The sequence below is a fragment of the Mirounga leonina genome, unplaced genomic scaffold (genome assembly GCF_011800145.1).
Source record: "Mirounga leonina isolate KUSES-001 unplaced genomic scaffold, KU_Mleo_1.0 Mir_91, whole genome shotgun sequence".
NCBI lineage: Eukaryota > Metazoa > Chordata > Mammalia > Carnivora > Phocidae > Mirounga > Mirounga leonina.
This window is the reverse complement of record NW_023270839.1, coordinates 29218912-29233657: the sequence shown is the minus strand read 5'-3', so window position 1 is coordinate 29233657 and position 14746 is coordinate 29218912. Positions and strand designations below refer to the sequence as shown.

Below are 14746 nucleotides of genomic sequence, written 5' to 3'. Positions count from 1 at the left end.
TTTCAACTTCTTGAGGAACCTCCATACTGTTTTCCAGAGTGGCTGCACCAGCTTGCATTCCCACCAACAGTGTAGGAGGGTTCCCCTTTCTCCGCATCCCCGCCAACATCTGTCTTTTCCTGACTTGTTAATTTTAGCCATTCTGACTGGTGTGAGGTGGTATCTCATTGAGGTTTTGATTTGGATTTCCCTGATGCCGAGCGATATTGAGCACTTTTTCATGTGTCTGTTGGCCATTTGGATGTCTTCTTTGGAAAAATGTCTGTTCATGTCTTCTGCGCATTTCTTGATTGGATTCTTTGTTCTTTGGGTGTTGAGTTTGATGAGTTCTTTATAGATTTTGGATACTAGCCCTTTATCTGATATGTCATTTACCAATATCTTCTCCCATTCTGTCAGTTGTCTTTTGGTTTTGTTGACTGTTTCCTTTGCTTTGCAAAAGCTTTTTATCTTGATGAAGTCCCAGTAGTTCATTTTTGCCCTTGCTTCCCTTGCCTTTGGTGATGTTTCTAGGAAGAAGTTGCTGCGGCTGAGGTCGAAGAGGTTGCTGCCTGTGTTCTCCTTTAGGATTTTGATGGACTCCTGTCTCACATTGAGGTCTTTCAACCATTTGGAGTCTATTTTTGTGTGTGGTGTAAGGAAGTGGTCCAGTTTCATTCTTCTGCATGTGGCTATCCAATTTTCCCAAAACCATTTGTTGAAGAGACTGTCTTTTTTCCATTGGACATTCTTTCCTGCTTTGTCGAAGATTAGTTGACCATAGAGTTGAGGGTCCATTTCTGGGCTCTCTATTCTGTTAGATTGATCTATGTGTCTGTTTTTGTGCCAGTACCACACTGTCTTGATGATGACAGCTTTGTAATAGAGCTGGAAGTCCGGAATTGTGATGCCGCCAGCTTTGCTTTTCTTTTTCAACATTCCTCTGGCTATGCGGGGTCTTTTCTGGTTCCATACGAATTTTAGGATTATTTGTTCCATTTCTTTGAAAAAAGTGGATGGTATTTTGATGGGGATTGCATTGAATGTGTAGGTTGCTCTAGGTAGCATTGACATCTTCACAATATTTGTTCTTCCAATCCATGAGCATGGAACGTTTTTCCATTTCTTTGTGTCTTCCTCAATTTCTTTCATGAGTATTTTATAGTTTTCTGAGTACAGATCCTTTGTCTCTTTGGTTAGATTTATTCCTAGGTATCTTACGGTTTTGGGTGCAATCGTAAATGGGATCGACTCCTTAATTTCTCTTTCTTCTGTCTTGTTGTTGGTGTATAGGAATGCCACTGACTTCTGTGCATTGATTTTATATCCTGCCACTTTACTGAATTCCTGTATGAGTTCTAGCAGTTTTGGGGTGGAGTCTTTGGGGTTTTCCACATAAAGTATCATATTATCTGCAAAGAGTGAGAGTTTGACTTCTTCTTTGCCAATTTGGATGCCTTTGATTTCTTTTTGTTGTCTGATTGCTGTGGCTAGGACTTCCAATACTATGTTGAATAGCAGTGGTGATAGTGGACATCCCTGCCGTGTTCCTGACCTTGGGGGGAAAGCTCTCAGTTTTTCCCCATTGAGAATGATATTTGCTGTAGGTTTTTCATAGATGGCTTTTATGATATTGAGGTATGTACCCTCTATGCCTATACTCTGAAGAGTTTTGATCAAGAAAGATGCTGTACTTTGTCAAATGCTTTTTCTGCATCTGTTGAGAGGATCATATGGTTCTTGTTCTTTCTTTTGTTAATGTATTGTATCATGTTGATTGATTTGCGGATGTTGAACCAACCTTGCAGCCCAGGGACAAATCCCACTTGGTCGTGGTGAATAATCCTTTTAATGTACTGTTGGATCCTATTGGCTAGTATTTTGGTGAGAATTTTTGCATCTGTGTTCATCAAGGATATTGGTCTGTAATTCTCCTTTTTGATGGGTCTTTGTCTGATTTTGGGATCAAGGTAATGGTGGCCTCATAAAATGAGTTTGGAAGTTTTCCTTCCATTTCTATTTTTTGGAACAGTTTCAGAAGAATAGGTATTAATTCTTCTTGAAATGTTTAGTGGAATTCCCCTGGGAAGCCATCTGGCCCTAGGCTTTTGTTTGTTGGGAGATTTTTGATGACTGCTTCAATTTCCTTAGTGGTTATAGGTCTGTTCAGGTTTTCTATTTCTTCCTGGTTCAGTTTTGGTAGTTGATACATCTCTAGGAATGCATCCATTTCTTCCAGGTTATCTAATTTGCTGGCATAGAGTTGCTCATAATATGTTCTTATAATTGTTTATATTTCTTTGGTGTTGGTTGTGAGCTCTCCTCTTTCATTCATGATTTTGTTGATTTGGGTCATTTCTCTTTTCCTTTTGATAAGTCTGGCCAGGGGTTTATCAATCTTGTTAATTCTTTCAAAGAACCAGCTCCTAGTTTCGTTGATCTGTTCTACTGTTCTTTTAGTTTCTATTTCATTGATTTCTGCTCTGATCTTTATTATTTCTCTTCTCCTACTGGGTTTAGGTTTTATTTGCTGTTTTTTCTCCAGCTCCTTTAGGTGTAGGGTTAGGTTGTGTACTTGAGACCTTTCTTGTTTCTTGAGAAAGGCTTGTATTGCTATATACTTTCCTCTTAGGACTGCCTTTGCTGCATCCCAAAGATTCTGAATAGTTGTGTTTTCATTTTCATTGTTTTCCATGAATTTTTTTAATTCTTCTTTAATTTCCTGGTTGACCCATTCATTCTTCAGTAGGATGCTCTTTAGCCTCCATGTATTTGAGTTCTTTCCGACTTTCCTCTTGTGATTGAGTTCTAGTTTCAAAGCATTGTGGTCTGAAAATAGGCAGGGAATGATCCCAATCTTTTGGTACCGGTTGAGACCTGATTTATGACCTAGAATGTGATCGATTCTGGAGAATGTTCCATGGGCACTAGAGAAGATTGTGTATTCCAATGCTTTGGGATGTGATGTTCTGAATATGTCTGTGAAGTCCATTTGGTCCAGTGTGTCATTTAAAGTCTTTATTTCCTTTTTGATCTTTTGCTTAGACGATCTGTCCATTTCAGTGAGGGGGGTATTAAAGTCCCCTATTATTATTGTATTGTTGTCGATGTGTTTCTTTGCTTTTGTTATTAATTGCCTTATATAATTGGCTGCTTCCATGTTAGGGGCATAGATATTTATAATTGTTAGATCTTCTTGTTGAATAGACCCTTTTAGTAGGATATAGTGTCCTTCCTCATCTCTTATTACAGTCTTTGGTTTAAAATCTAATTTGTCTGATATAAGGATTGCCACCCCAGCTTTCTTTTGGTGTCCATTAGCATGGTAAATGGTTTTCCACCCCCTCACTTTCAATCTTGGGGTGTCTTTGGGTCTGAAATGAGTCTCTTGCAGACAGCATATCGATGGGTCTTGTTTTTTAATCCAATCTGATAGCCTATGTCTTATGATTGGGGCATTTAGCCCATTTACATTCAGGGTAACTGTTGAAAGATAGGAATTTAGTGCCATTGTATTGTCTGTAAGGTGACTGTTACCGTATATTGTCTGTCTTCCTTTCTGGTCTATGTTGCTTTTAGGGTCTCTCTTTGCTTAGAGGACCCCTTTCAAGATTTCCTGTAGGGCTGCTTTTGTGTTTGCAAATTCCTTTAGTTTTTGTTTGTCCTGGAAGCTTTTTATCTCTCCTTCAATTTTCAATGACAGCCTAGCTGGATATAGTATTCTTGGCTGCATATTTTTCTCATTTAGTGTTCTGAATATATCCTGCCAGTCCTTTCTGGCCTGCCAGGTCTCTGTGGATAGGTCTGTTGCCAATCTAATGTTTCTACCATTGTAGGTTACATATCTCTTCTCCCGAGCTGCTTTCAGGATTTTCTCTTTGTCTCTGAGACTCGTAAGTATTACTATTAGACGTCGGGGTGTTGACCTATTTTTATTGATTTTGAGAGGGTTTCTCTGTGTTTCCTGGATTTTGATGCCTGTTTCCTTCCCCAAATTAGGGAAGTTCTCTGCTATAATTTGCTCCATTATACCTTCTGCCCCTCTCTCTCTTCTTCTTCTGGGATCCCAATTATTCTAATGTTGTTTCGTCTTATGGTATCACTTATCTCTCGAATTCTGCCTTCATGATCCAGTAGTTGTTTATCTCTTTTTCTCAGCTTCTTTATTTTCCATCATTTGGTCCTCTATATCACTGATTCTCTCTTCTGCCTCATTTATCCTAGCAGTTAGTGCCCCCATATTTGATTGCACCTCATTAATAGCCTTTTTGATTTCAACTTGGTTAGATTTTAGTTCTTTTACTTCTCCAGAAAGGGTTTCTCTAATAACTTCCGTGCTTTTCTCAAGCCCAGCTAGTATCTTTAAAGTGATGATTCTGAACTCTAGATCTGACATCGTACTAATGTCTGTATTGAGTAGGTCCCTAGCAGTCGGTACTGCCTCTTGTTCTTTTTGTTGAGGTGATTTTTTCCATCTTGTCATTTTGTGCAGAGGAGAATAGATTAATGAGAGAACAAAATGCTAGCAGAGTAACCACGTCCCCAGAAAATATACTCTAAACAAATCAGAAAAGACCTGAAACGGTGGGAAAAGAAAGGGAAAGAGAGAAAAAAGAAAAAGAAAAAAAAGAAAAAGATAAAGATAAAAACAAACAATAACAGAACAAAACAAAACAACAACAACAACAACAAAAACAGAATGTGATCAAGTATGATCAAGCTGGTATATAGATCAGTGCCACACACTAGATCTTGGGTTTATTTTCGTCTGTTAGAAGAAAGTGCCTCCAAAATTTTAAAGAAAGAATAACTTATATATGTACAAAAATAAGGGTTGATATGATGAAGGGATGGAATACAACTGTAAAGATGAAAATTATAAAAAATTTTATAAAAGGAATTGATAAGAAGTTGTTTGAAAAAAGAAAGAAGAGGATTTAAAAAAAAAAAGGGAGAAATGTGATCAGGCAGGAGACTAGAACAAAGCCATACACTAGAGATTTAGGGTATATTTTGATCTGTTAGAAGAAACTGTATCTCAAAATTTTAAAGATAGAACAACTTTGATATATATGCCAAACATACGGGTAACTACTATGAAGGGATAGAATATGACTCTAAAAATGAAAAATAAAAATGTTTTTTTAAAAAAGGGATTGATAAGATGTTGGTTGAAAAAAGGAAAAAGAAAATTTCAAAAAAAAAAAAAAGAAAAAGAAAAAAAGACAGTTAAAAAAAGAAATTAACTTTGAAAGACTAAAGAATTATGGTAAAAAAGCCATGAATTCTATGTGTAGTATTCCCCTAGTGCTGGAGTTCTGCCGTTCTCATTGATCGGTAAACTTGGTCTTAGCTGGCTGTTCTCGCTGACCTTCTGGGGGAGGGGCCTGTTGCCGCGGTTTCCAAATGTCTCTGCCGGAGGCGGAATTGCCCCGCCCTTGCTCCCTCCTGGCTAAGTAATCTGCTTGGGTTTGCTCTCCAGGGCTTTTGTTCCCTGCGAGCTTTCCGTACAGCTTTGGAGGCGGAGAGTGAAAATGGCGGCCTCCCAATCTCCGCCCCGGAGAGCCGAGAACTCCGGCCCCGCTTCTCAGTGAGCCCCAAAGAGAAGCCGTCAGTCACTCCCATTTCTCTGGTCTCCGGCCACACTCCGTGCTCACCCGGCTTGTGACCGCACCTTTCTATCTCTGGCACCCGACCCTGGGTGGAGTCTCCAAACCCAGCAGATCCCATGATGCACTCCCGCGCCACTCCTCCCAGAGGAGGAAGGTGAGTCTCCCCAGATCTGCCACTTGTTGGGTCCCTGCTGGAGGAGCAGTGGCCCGACTGTGCCATTGATCCCGGTTTATGGGAACCCTGAGCTGAGAGCCCGCGCCTGGGCTCCATCTCTGCAGCCGGCTTCCCTGTTCTGATACCTAGGAGCTCTGCCGCACTCAGGCACCCCCGGTCTTTCTGTGACCCCGAGGGTCCTGAGACCACACTGTCCCAGAGGGTTCCACCCCCCGCTTAGCCACCGGAGTGACGTCCCTCGGCGGAGCAGACTTTTAAAAGTTCCGATTTGTGCTCCGCGGCTCTATCACTTGCCAGAAGCGGCCCACAGAGGCCCCTCCCCCGCTGTCTATCCTCCCGAATATCGCCTCGGATTCACTTCTCCGCACGTCCTACCTTCCAGAAAGTGGTCGCTTTTCTGATGAGAGAGTTGTTGCTCTTCTTTTCTTCGATCTCCTGTTGAGTTTGTAGGTGTTCAGAATGGTTTGATCCCTATCCAGCTGAATTCCTGAGAGGAGACGAAATCCAGGTCTCCTACTCCTCCGCCATCTTGCTCCGCCCCCCAATAAAATGTTTCTGTATAATGTGATACAATGTTACTCTATCTGGGGATTTTTGAATCTTATTCTAATCATTTGCAGATGGATTCATCAAGTGACTATGATTTCTTTTTTAACCATTTCTATCCCTTTTGGACTAGTAGCTATTCTTTTCCCCACAGATTTAGTGGGCCTAATTATTGAGTATTAAGATAGAGTTTGTCTGGCTGGGGGTTTAGAGTAAGTAATTTAAGGGGCACCTGGATGGTGCAGTTGGTTAAGCATCCCGCTCTTGGTTTTGGCTCAGGCTCTGATCTAATGGTCTTGGGGTCGAGCCCCACATCAGGCTCTGTGCTCAGCACAGAGTCTGCTTGAGATTCTCTCTCCCTCTCCGTCTTCCCCTCCCACTTGTGTATGCTCTCTCATAAATAAATAAAATTTTTTTTAAATTTTAAAAAATAAAATAAGTAATTTAAAACTTCATTAATTGATAATGAGCCATGATAATTTTGTTGATTTTCAAAGGTAAATATTAGTGGGAGTTGAAAAAAAATGTTTAGATAGAAGATAGCAAATATTAAAAATATGGGCCAATTATAAGAGACATAAAATCAAGGGAGCAGGTTTTGGCTATTTGGAAGGGAATTAAAGTGTGGAATATTACTACTCCTTCTTTCCTTTCTTTATGTAGACATTCAAGTCTGTTACATGTGTAAGGAATATTTGATCACCTAAAAGTGTTCTCTTTACTTTGCCTTGCTCTTCTAGCACAACTGAAAGCAGCATCCTTCATGGTAATACATCTTGCTTTAAGATAGCTTGATACTTCAAAATTAGATTTCATAACAGGCACATCACAAAGTGATTATTTGCCCTATTTAAAAACAAAAAAAATCTGTAGGTATCCTAAAAATATTGACAATCCTAATGCACTTAAAATGTGGCTATATTTTAGCAAGATACCGATTTACAACAGTTTCTGAATCTTCCTCTTTTCCTTCCCTTTCCTCTTTATGTGCAGAAATTGCTAAAAGGTTTTGTGCTGGTGTCTTGACACATCTCACTCCAAACTCTCCTGGAGATGGCATTCTTTCCTTGGGATTTAGTCCCCACCCATCTGCTGGTAAAACCTAAGCCTTTGTCTTCATTCTTCTACCTCTACCTGGAACTCTACATTGTTAACTTTGCATATCTGTTTGGATGTTCTCAAACTTGGCTTTTTCAACATCTTTGTTCCTTCTTTATTAGGCCCTTCAGGTAGCTAAGAAACAGAAGCCAAATTGAAGTGGTTTAGGGGCCACTGGGTGGCTCAGTCAGTTAAATGTCCAACTCTTGATTTCGGCTCAGGTCATGATCTCAGGGTCATGAGATCCAGCCCCACGTCAGACTCTGAGCTCAGTGCAGAATCTGCTTGACTCTCTCCCTCTGCTTCTTTCTCTCAAATCTAAAAAATCTAAAAAAATAAAAATCTAAAAAAATTTAAAAATAAAAATAGATTGGTTTATCAGAAAGAAATATTTATTGTAAGGACTCGGGGGTGTGTTGCAGAGACTTCAGGGGCAGTAGTCCTTAGGAAGGGACTAAAAACAGAACTAGAAAGGTGAAGGTCTGTCTCTTTCTCCCTCCCTTCCTGTCTCTCTTTTCTTCCTTCTTTGTGCATTTCCCGTGTCTCTCTGTGCATTTTTGTATTCTTTTTTCTCTGTAGACTAGCATTTTTTGCTCCTTAGTCCTTGGAGCAAGAAATGGCTACTCCACAAGTCCTAACATGTTTCATTCAGAGACTGATTCGCTCTTTTCCAGTTCCAAATTCTTGGGGCATCAGGAGGACCCAGCACATAGTGGTGAGGTAGGAGAGGCACCTGTCATGTGAATGTACTAATCCCATTGCTGGCAGCCTGCTGGCTCTGGGGTTGAAGTTTATAATGAGAATAGTTTGGTGTTAACTCCCGTCACACTGAGACCCTGGTATGCTCTGATGCCTTCACAGCCTTCTCTTTCCCCTGCTACAGGGAAAAGGGTAACATTTAATTTATTCATTCAGTGAACAAGTATTGACCCCTGCTTTGTTCCAAGCTCATAGAAATCATACTTGCAAAAAAAAAAAAAAGCATTTGGAAGTGGGGCAGCCCTGAATTTAAGCAAGCAAATCAAATACACCAAATACAAATGTGTTAAGTTCTATAAAATAAAGGAAAGAAGCTAAGATAGAGAACAATTCAAGAGAGGATAAGAATTTACTTTAGAAAGTCCTCTCTGAGGAGGTGAGATATTAAGCTAATACTTAAAGAGTGAGACAGAGCTAGCAGGAAAGGATGTGTTTATTTCAAGGGTATTTAAAAAGATCTGATTTGTGAGCAAGGGGAGGATGACACAGGAGGAAGCAGAGGCAAGAATATGACTTGTAGGTCAAGGAGTTTGGATTTAATCCCAGGTGTTGCCACAGTAAAAAATCATTAGCCAGGTTGCTGATGTCATATAATCCATTAAGAAGTTTTTATCTAGCCTTTAATTTATGCCAGACTTCAGCCTGGTTTACTAAAGAGGATTAAAAAATAAGTCAAAAATATAATCCTACTGATTCTGATTATAACTAGCCTGAGAGGCAAGGCTGATTGAGAAGATTTGAGTCTCAGGTAGGAGGCGGTGGGGGGCCCACTCTGGTCATATGTGCAGTGACCCCAGGCCCAGGTATCAGGCAGATCCCAGAGCCACAGAGCCAAGGAGGTTTGTTAAACTGCTCACAAGGGGCTGAGTGAGAACTTGTCATGTGTCAGATGGGGGCTATCATATAGAAGAGCACACACAGTGTGCCAGAACCCTCTAAGCCTTTTAAAATATCTACTCAGTGAAATCCACATAGTAACCCTGTGAGGTCAGAATAATTATGAACCCCATTGCACAGGTGAGGAAACGGAGGCACAGAAATGTAAAATGACTTGCCCAGAGCCGCACGACTGTCAAGGTAAAACCAGGATTCATGTGCAGGGCAATCTGGCCTCAGGTCTCCTCTGAGCCACCATCCAGTGATGTCTGCAGGCTGTCATCCCTGACAGGTAGAGAGGGTGATAGCTAGACAGGGTTGCAAAGGGGGAACACAGGGAAAGTTTTGGTTAAAAAAAAGTGATTAGGTATGCAATGTTGAATTGGCAGTGAAAGCAGGGTAGACAGTGGAGATATTGTCAATATGGGCCTAGGGCTCTGCACAGAGGATCTTGCTACTCCTTGTATTTCTGTGCACTGGCTTTTTGAGGAATAAGCAATTTGGGATCACTGAAAAGTGCTTCTAATGCTTACCGGTACATCTTTCCTTCACTCTGTTAGGACACTAATTGTTCCAAGCTCTCTTTTCTCAGGATTGATTCCATCCTCAGAGGTACTATTATTAGTTTATGATTAGAACAAATTGTATTAAAACTCATGTTAATGGAAAAGCAATAGAAAAACTGCAAGATATTTACATATTTGCATAGAAAGCATTTTTATACAATACAATTTTACTTGGAATAGATTTATTGTATTTTTCACATAATACCTACTTTCAGGGAGGAAATTATATTATCACATAAAATCATATGTAATTCACACGTATCTTTCCTTATTGTGTTCAGATTGATTCAAATGAAGAGTTAAGTGTGAGTTAGCTTGTATTCTTGACGTAGCACAGAGCAAAAGAAAAAAAAAAGATCTAGTTATCATTGAGTTCATTTTGGAAAGCAATAATTCTCTTGAAATTGGATGTTGAATTAAGCAAGTTTGTAAACCTTCGGTTTCTGATACTTCTTTAATATCAGGAAGCAGTGATAATTCTGTCTGCCGCCAAAGACCGTCATTAGAGTTACAAAGGCTCTGCTTGTTGGACGTCCTCAGGGTCATGCCGTTCCTCCTTGCTTACCGTTTTTGCCATAGACTCTTCTAACAATTTAAATACATCCCTGAAGTTATATGAATCCCATAATTTCAGGATCTATTTAAAAGAACATTCTGCATCGGAAGTGTTTTATCACGGTATAGCAATCTGTCTAATCAGGGGAGAGAAATGACACGGTAATTTGACCAGAGAAAATTTAATATAAACAATTATTAACCATCACAAAGAATTTGATATGAGGAACTGGTTGGGAAGAACTCAAGAAGACTCTAGAGAATATAGGAATAGCAGATTTAAGGAGTAGCTACTACCCCTAGAGCTGAGATAGGCTGCTCAAGGAAGAGACACCCCAGCCCCAGGGCTGAGATACTGACTTTACAGGAAAGGTCATAGCTGTGGTCACTGGATGGTAGAGAAGCTGGTGTGGTGTGGTGTGGAGCTTGCCAGAAATAGGCTCCCTAAGGGGCTAGGGAAAAGCATTCCCAGAGAGATGTCTCACTAGAAGTACTCTGTCCTACAATGTGTGCCCAAGGCAGCTGCTGCATGCTGGGTGCTTCAGGCTGCCCCACACTGCTGCAGCACAGCATACAGAACCGTTTTCTTCTGCTAGACTTTCCTTTTTTCTTTTTTTTTTTAAGATTTTATTTATTTATTTAAGAGAGAGAGCGCGAGCAGGATTGCACGAGCAGGGGGAGGGGCAGAGGGAGAAGGAGCCCTACACGGAGCTGGGATCTTGACCTGAGCTGAAGGCAGACGCTTAACCCACTGAGCCACCCAGGTGTGCCCCTCTTTTTTTTTTTTTTATCACCTTTCATCCACACAAGTTAACATTGTACCAGCTGTTGAAGGAATAATATTTAAAGAGCATATAACCATTTTCACAGAGCAGGCAATGTAGGGTGAATTTGGAACTAATCAACAGTGATTTGGTGACTGGCATACCTGGGATTTGCTATTTATCCACTCTCAGTGTTTTGACCAAGGGCTTTTAAAAGCTGTTGTTTTGGGGTGCCTGGGTGGCTCAGTTGGTTAAGCGACTGCCTTCCGCTCAGGTCATGATCCTGGAGTCCCGGGATCGAGTCCCGCATCGGGCTCCCTGCTCGGCAGGGAGTCTGCTTCTCCCTCTGACCCTCCCCCCTCTCATGTTCTCCTCTCATTTTCTCTCTCTCAAATAAATAAATAAAATCTTTAAAAAAAAAAAAAGCTGTTGTCTTGAACTTTTAATAAAATCACTCCATTTTTTTTAACGTGCTGTTTACTTGTCTATGATAACTTTAAAAGAAATTGACTCACCCTCATGATTCCTTATGTCACATTTGTGCTTCCACCAGTTCTTTGGAACAAAATAATTATTTTCACATACTTTACAGCTACTCATGATGGAAGCTATTGTTCACAAAACCAAGTGTCCAACATTCTGTTAGAATGGGAGATTTTTAGTTTGGAGTAAAAATAACTTTGTGTTACTTTATATATTATAACATTTTAGTTTTAAGATCTTTCTTGCCTCTACACAACCATGAGATGTTAAGTAGAAGACTTAAAAAGGAAAAGTTAAGGGGAAAGAACTGAGTCATTCTTGTTTAGCATAAATTTCTAGCATCTGGCATAGTGAATGAATGACCCACAGTAGATGCTAAGTTGATTATTTATCTATGCATGAATGAAAATAGATTACGGCTGCCCAAGTTCATGGGTATTTTCATCACTGAGAAATGCAAGAAATAGTTATGTCTGTGTAAGACATTAGGTATAGAATAATGTATATGTATGTATAAAATGTATAGTATAAGGCACATATTATATGTATTAAAGTACAATAAATTCTTTCCCAAGAATTCTCAAAATCTTTAAAAAAAAAAAATCACAGTTTGAGAACCATAGAAACCCTATGAGGAGAAACTATCCATGGTGATACCATATTCAAAGAGAGATACCTCAGAAAGTCAGTGAGGTTTGCTAGGGGGTCACAGTTACAAGTTCTGGAATGCAGTCATTTTCAGAAAGGAGTAATAAATATTATCTTTGGTTTGAGAAACTTTTGTTATTATTGTCCTTGAGAAAAGGGGTTTTCTTGCTGCTGCCAGCTTTATTTGTTCAAGATATATCAATCTTGATGGGGAAAAAAAAAGCCTAGAAAAAATAACATGTTTGTGAGTTTATATGCTAAAGGTGTTAATTTATGAATGCAGAAATGTTAGAATGAAAAAAATATGCCATTGTTAAGAGACTAGAGACTAAACTTCCACCAAATATTTTAGCATAGTAGCTGTTGCTGATTTAGAATCCAAAGTACCAACTAAAAGAGGTTAGTTGCTGTAAAGAAATGATATGGAAGAGAAAATGAGAAAAGACTGGATAGTCCTAATCTTCGAATCTATTTATCTAAAGATAGTAATATAGAATTCTTTTTATTTCCTTATTGTAATTCCTTTAAATTTATATTTTCTTTATACTATTAAGAAGAGGGGCACCTGGGTGGCTAAGTCAGTTGAGCATCTAACTCTTGGTTCCAGCTCAGGTCGTGATCTCAGGGTCCTGAGATCAGGTTCTGTGATCAGCTCAGAGTCTGCTTGGGTTTCTCTCCCTCTCTCTCTCCCCTGCTGACCTTCCCCTTCCTTGTGCACTCTCTCTCTCTCTCTCAAATAAATAAATAAAATCTTTAAAAAAAACATTACTAATAAGAATTACTTTTCTCCTTCTTAACAATTAGTACAACTACTTTCTCATTGATAGGGAAGGAGTAATATGAGATGAAATCTGTATTGTTTGTATGTCAAGTTAATTTTCCTTAGCATCTTTACTTAGTAGGATAACAGTTTTATATTTAATATAGTATGAATAATGTAAATGAACTTGTAAGAGACAGCGGTCATGATTAATTCATATTTATTAAGATTTCAGTGAGAGTTTGGCATGTATTTTATAAAAGCATTAACTCCTTGTGAGTTGTTTTCTGATACTTTTGCTCTACTTTGTACTTGTTCCTTTTAAATTTGAATTGAACTTACCAGCATCTTGAAATTCTGGAACTGAAGGAATGGCAGAGAAGAGGGCAAAGGATTGTTTGTGGGTTTGTTTGTTTTTTTCTTCTAATAACATAAAGAAAAGTCAAAGGATATAATAGCAACAATAATAAAATTCTAGAGTAGTCTGCATTCCTGAAGCAGTGAGGGCCCTTGGGAAAAGGAGGTAGCAATACAAAGCATCTGTGTTCTTGCTTGTCCTATCCCACTTAAATTATGTACATATATTACCAACAGAAACTTCTCTTTTTTTAGCAAACAGCACTGTGGTTCTCTGTTGTTTGTGAGTTGAAACACTAGGGGACAGCACTAAAATATTCCATAGTTGGTTGTTATTGATCACTTGCATACTATATAATAAGTAAGAGATTTTACTGTTAAAAACTATTGAATGCCCTGTTGATTTCAGTGGATAAAAAAGCACAAAGAGGAAGATGAGGTTTTCAAGCCCATAATTTCAGCCTTTGTTAGATGATGATTTGAATAATTGAGAGAAAGCTCCCAGGCTGCTTTTTCGCTTGTAAGAAGGCATGATCACTTAAAAAATTTTAATTTTAACTTAAATTTTTTTTCTGGTAAAAGTCTTGTTCTTTTCATTCTTTTGGAGTAAATATTGTACGTAATTTTTTTTATTTCTAATCTTGTTTTCCAGGCACTTTGGAAAGACATGAAACAGGAGAAAGAGCAAGAATTATTCTCAGTTGTTGTGATGATTCACAGCTTCTAAAGCCTGATTCTGTACTTCCATTTGCCTCAGAGACACATAAGCACAAAAGTGTAGAACAGAGATCCTCCAGCTCCTATCAGTTTGGGCCAATACCTTGCCCTGGTCTGCAGGTGGAGTCTTCATGTAAGGTAAGTTCAAACCAAGTTGCTGCTTCCAGAGAACATGATCAACCCTGAGTAAGAAGTGATGTTCCTTCATGGATATGTGGCTATTAAATGTCAGCACAGAAACAAGAACTGAGAGGTGATTACATCTACCAGACATACCTACCAAGTGATCTCGGGTGAATCAGGATAACTTTTAAAGTGATTATTAGGTTTGGTACAGCATTCTTTTTGAAAAGATAGGTTCTGGCTATCGTAATTGGGTCAATCTTATATTAGCTTTTGAATTGTAGTTGGTTTTCAGTTGGGGGTGGGGCTATATTCTGTGGTCTGGATCCATTTTTGTTTTTCAGTTGAGTATATATGACCTCTTCTTTATGGATAAACCAAAAAGGTATCACAAAAACTGGGTTATTGTATGGAAATTTTTTTATACATTCAGCCTCTATAAGATCACCAGCTCTTTAGGATTCCAAGCTTTAATTAATACACAGTGATGGAGTTTGCATTTAGTTCCATAAACCAAGTCAACCACCTTCACAGAGATTTGGATGAAGAACTTTCAGTTGTAAAATAATACGGTAATTTAATCTGATTTCTTTAAGGGACTCTTCCATCTTTTTGTCATCTATATTTCTAAGTTATCCCCTCATCATGTTGTTGTAACTATGCCATTTATATTATATATCTAATGGAGTATTTTCTATGTAAACCTATTTTCATAATATTATCTATGA

At 38.9% G+C, this 14746-nt stretch overlaps 1 protein-coding gene across 2 annotated transcripts in view; it reads left to right on the top strand.

Annotated features, from left to right (window-relative positions):
* The window catches only part of WDR72 (WD repeat domain 72), a 228266-nt gene that overhangs the window by 73386 nt on the left and 140134 nt on the right, over positions 1–14746 (top strand). For both annotated transcript variants that reach the window (XM_034994225.1, XM_034994224.1), the window contains one exon: positions 13831–14033. In XM_034994225.1, the coding sequence (XP_034850116.1) occupies positions 13831–14033 (203 nt within the window). The remainder of the gene's footprint in view (positions 1–13830; positions 14034–14746) is intronic.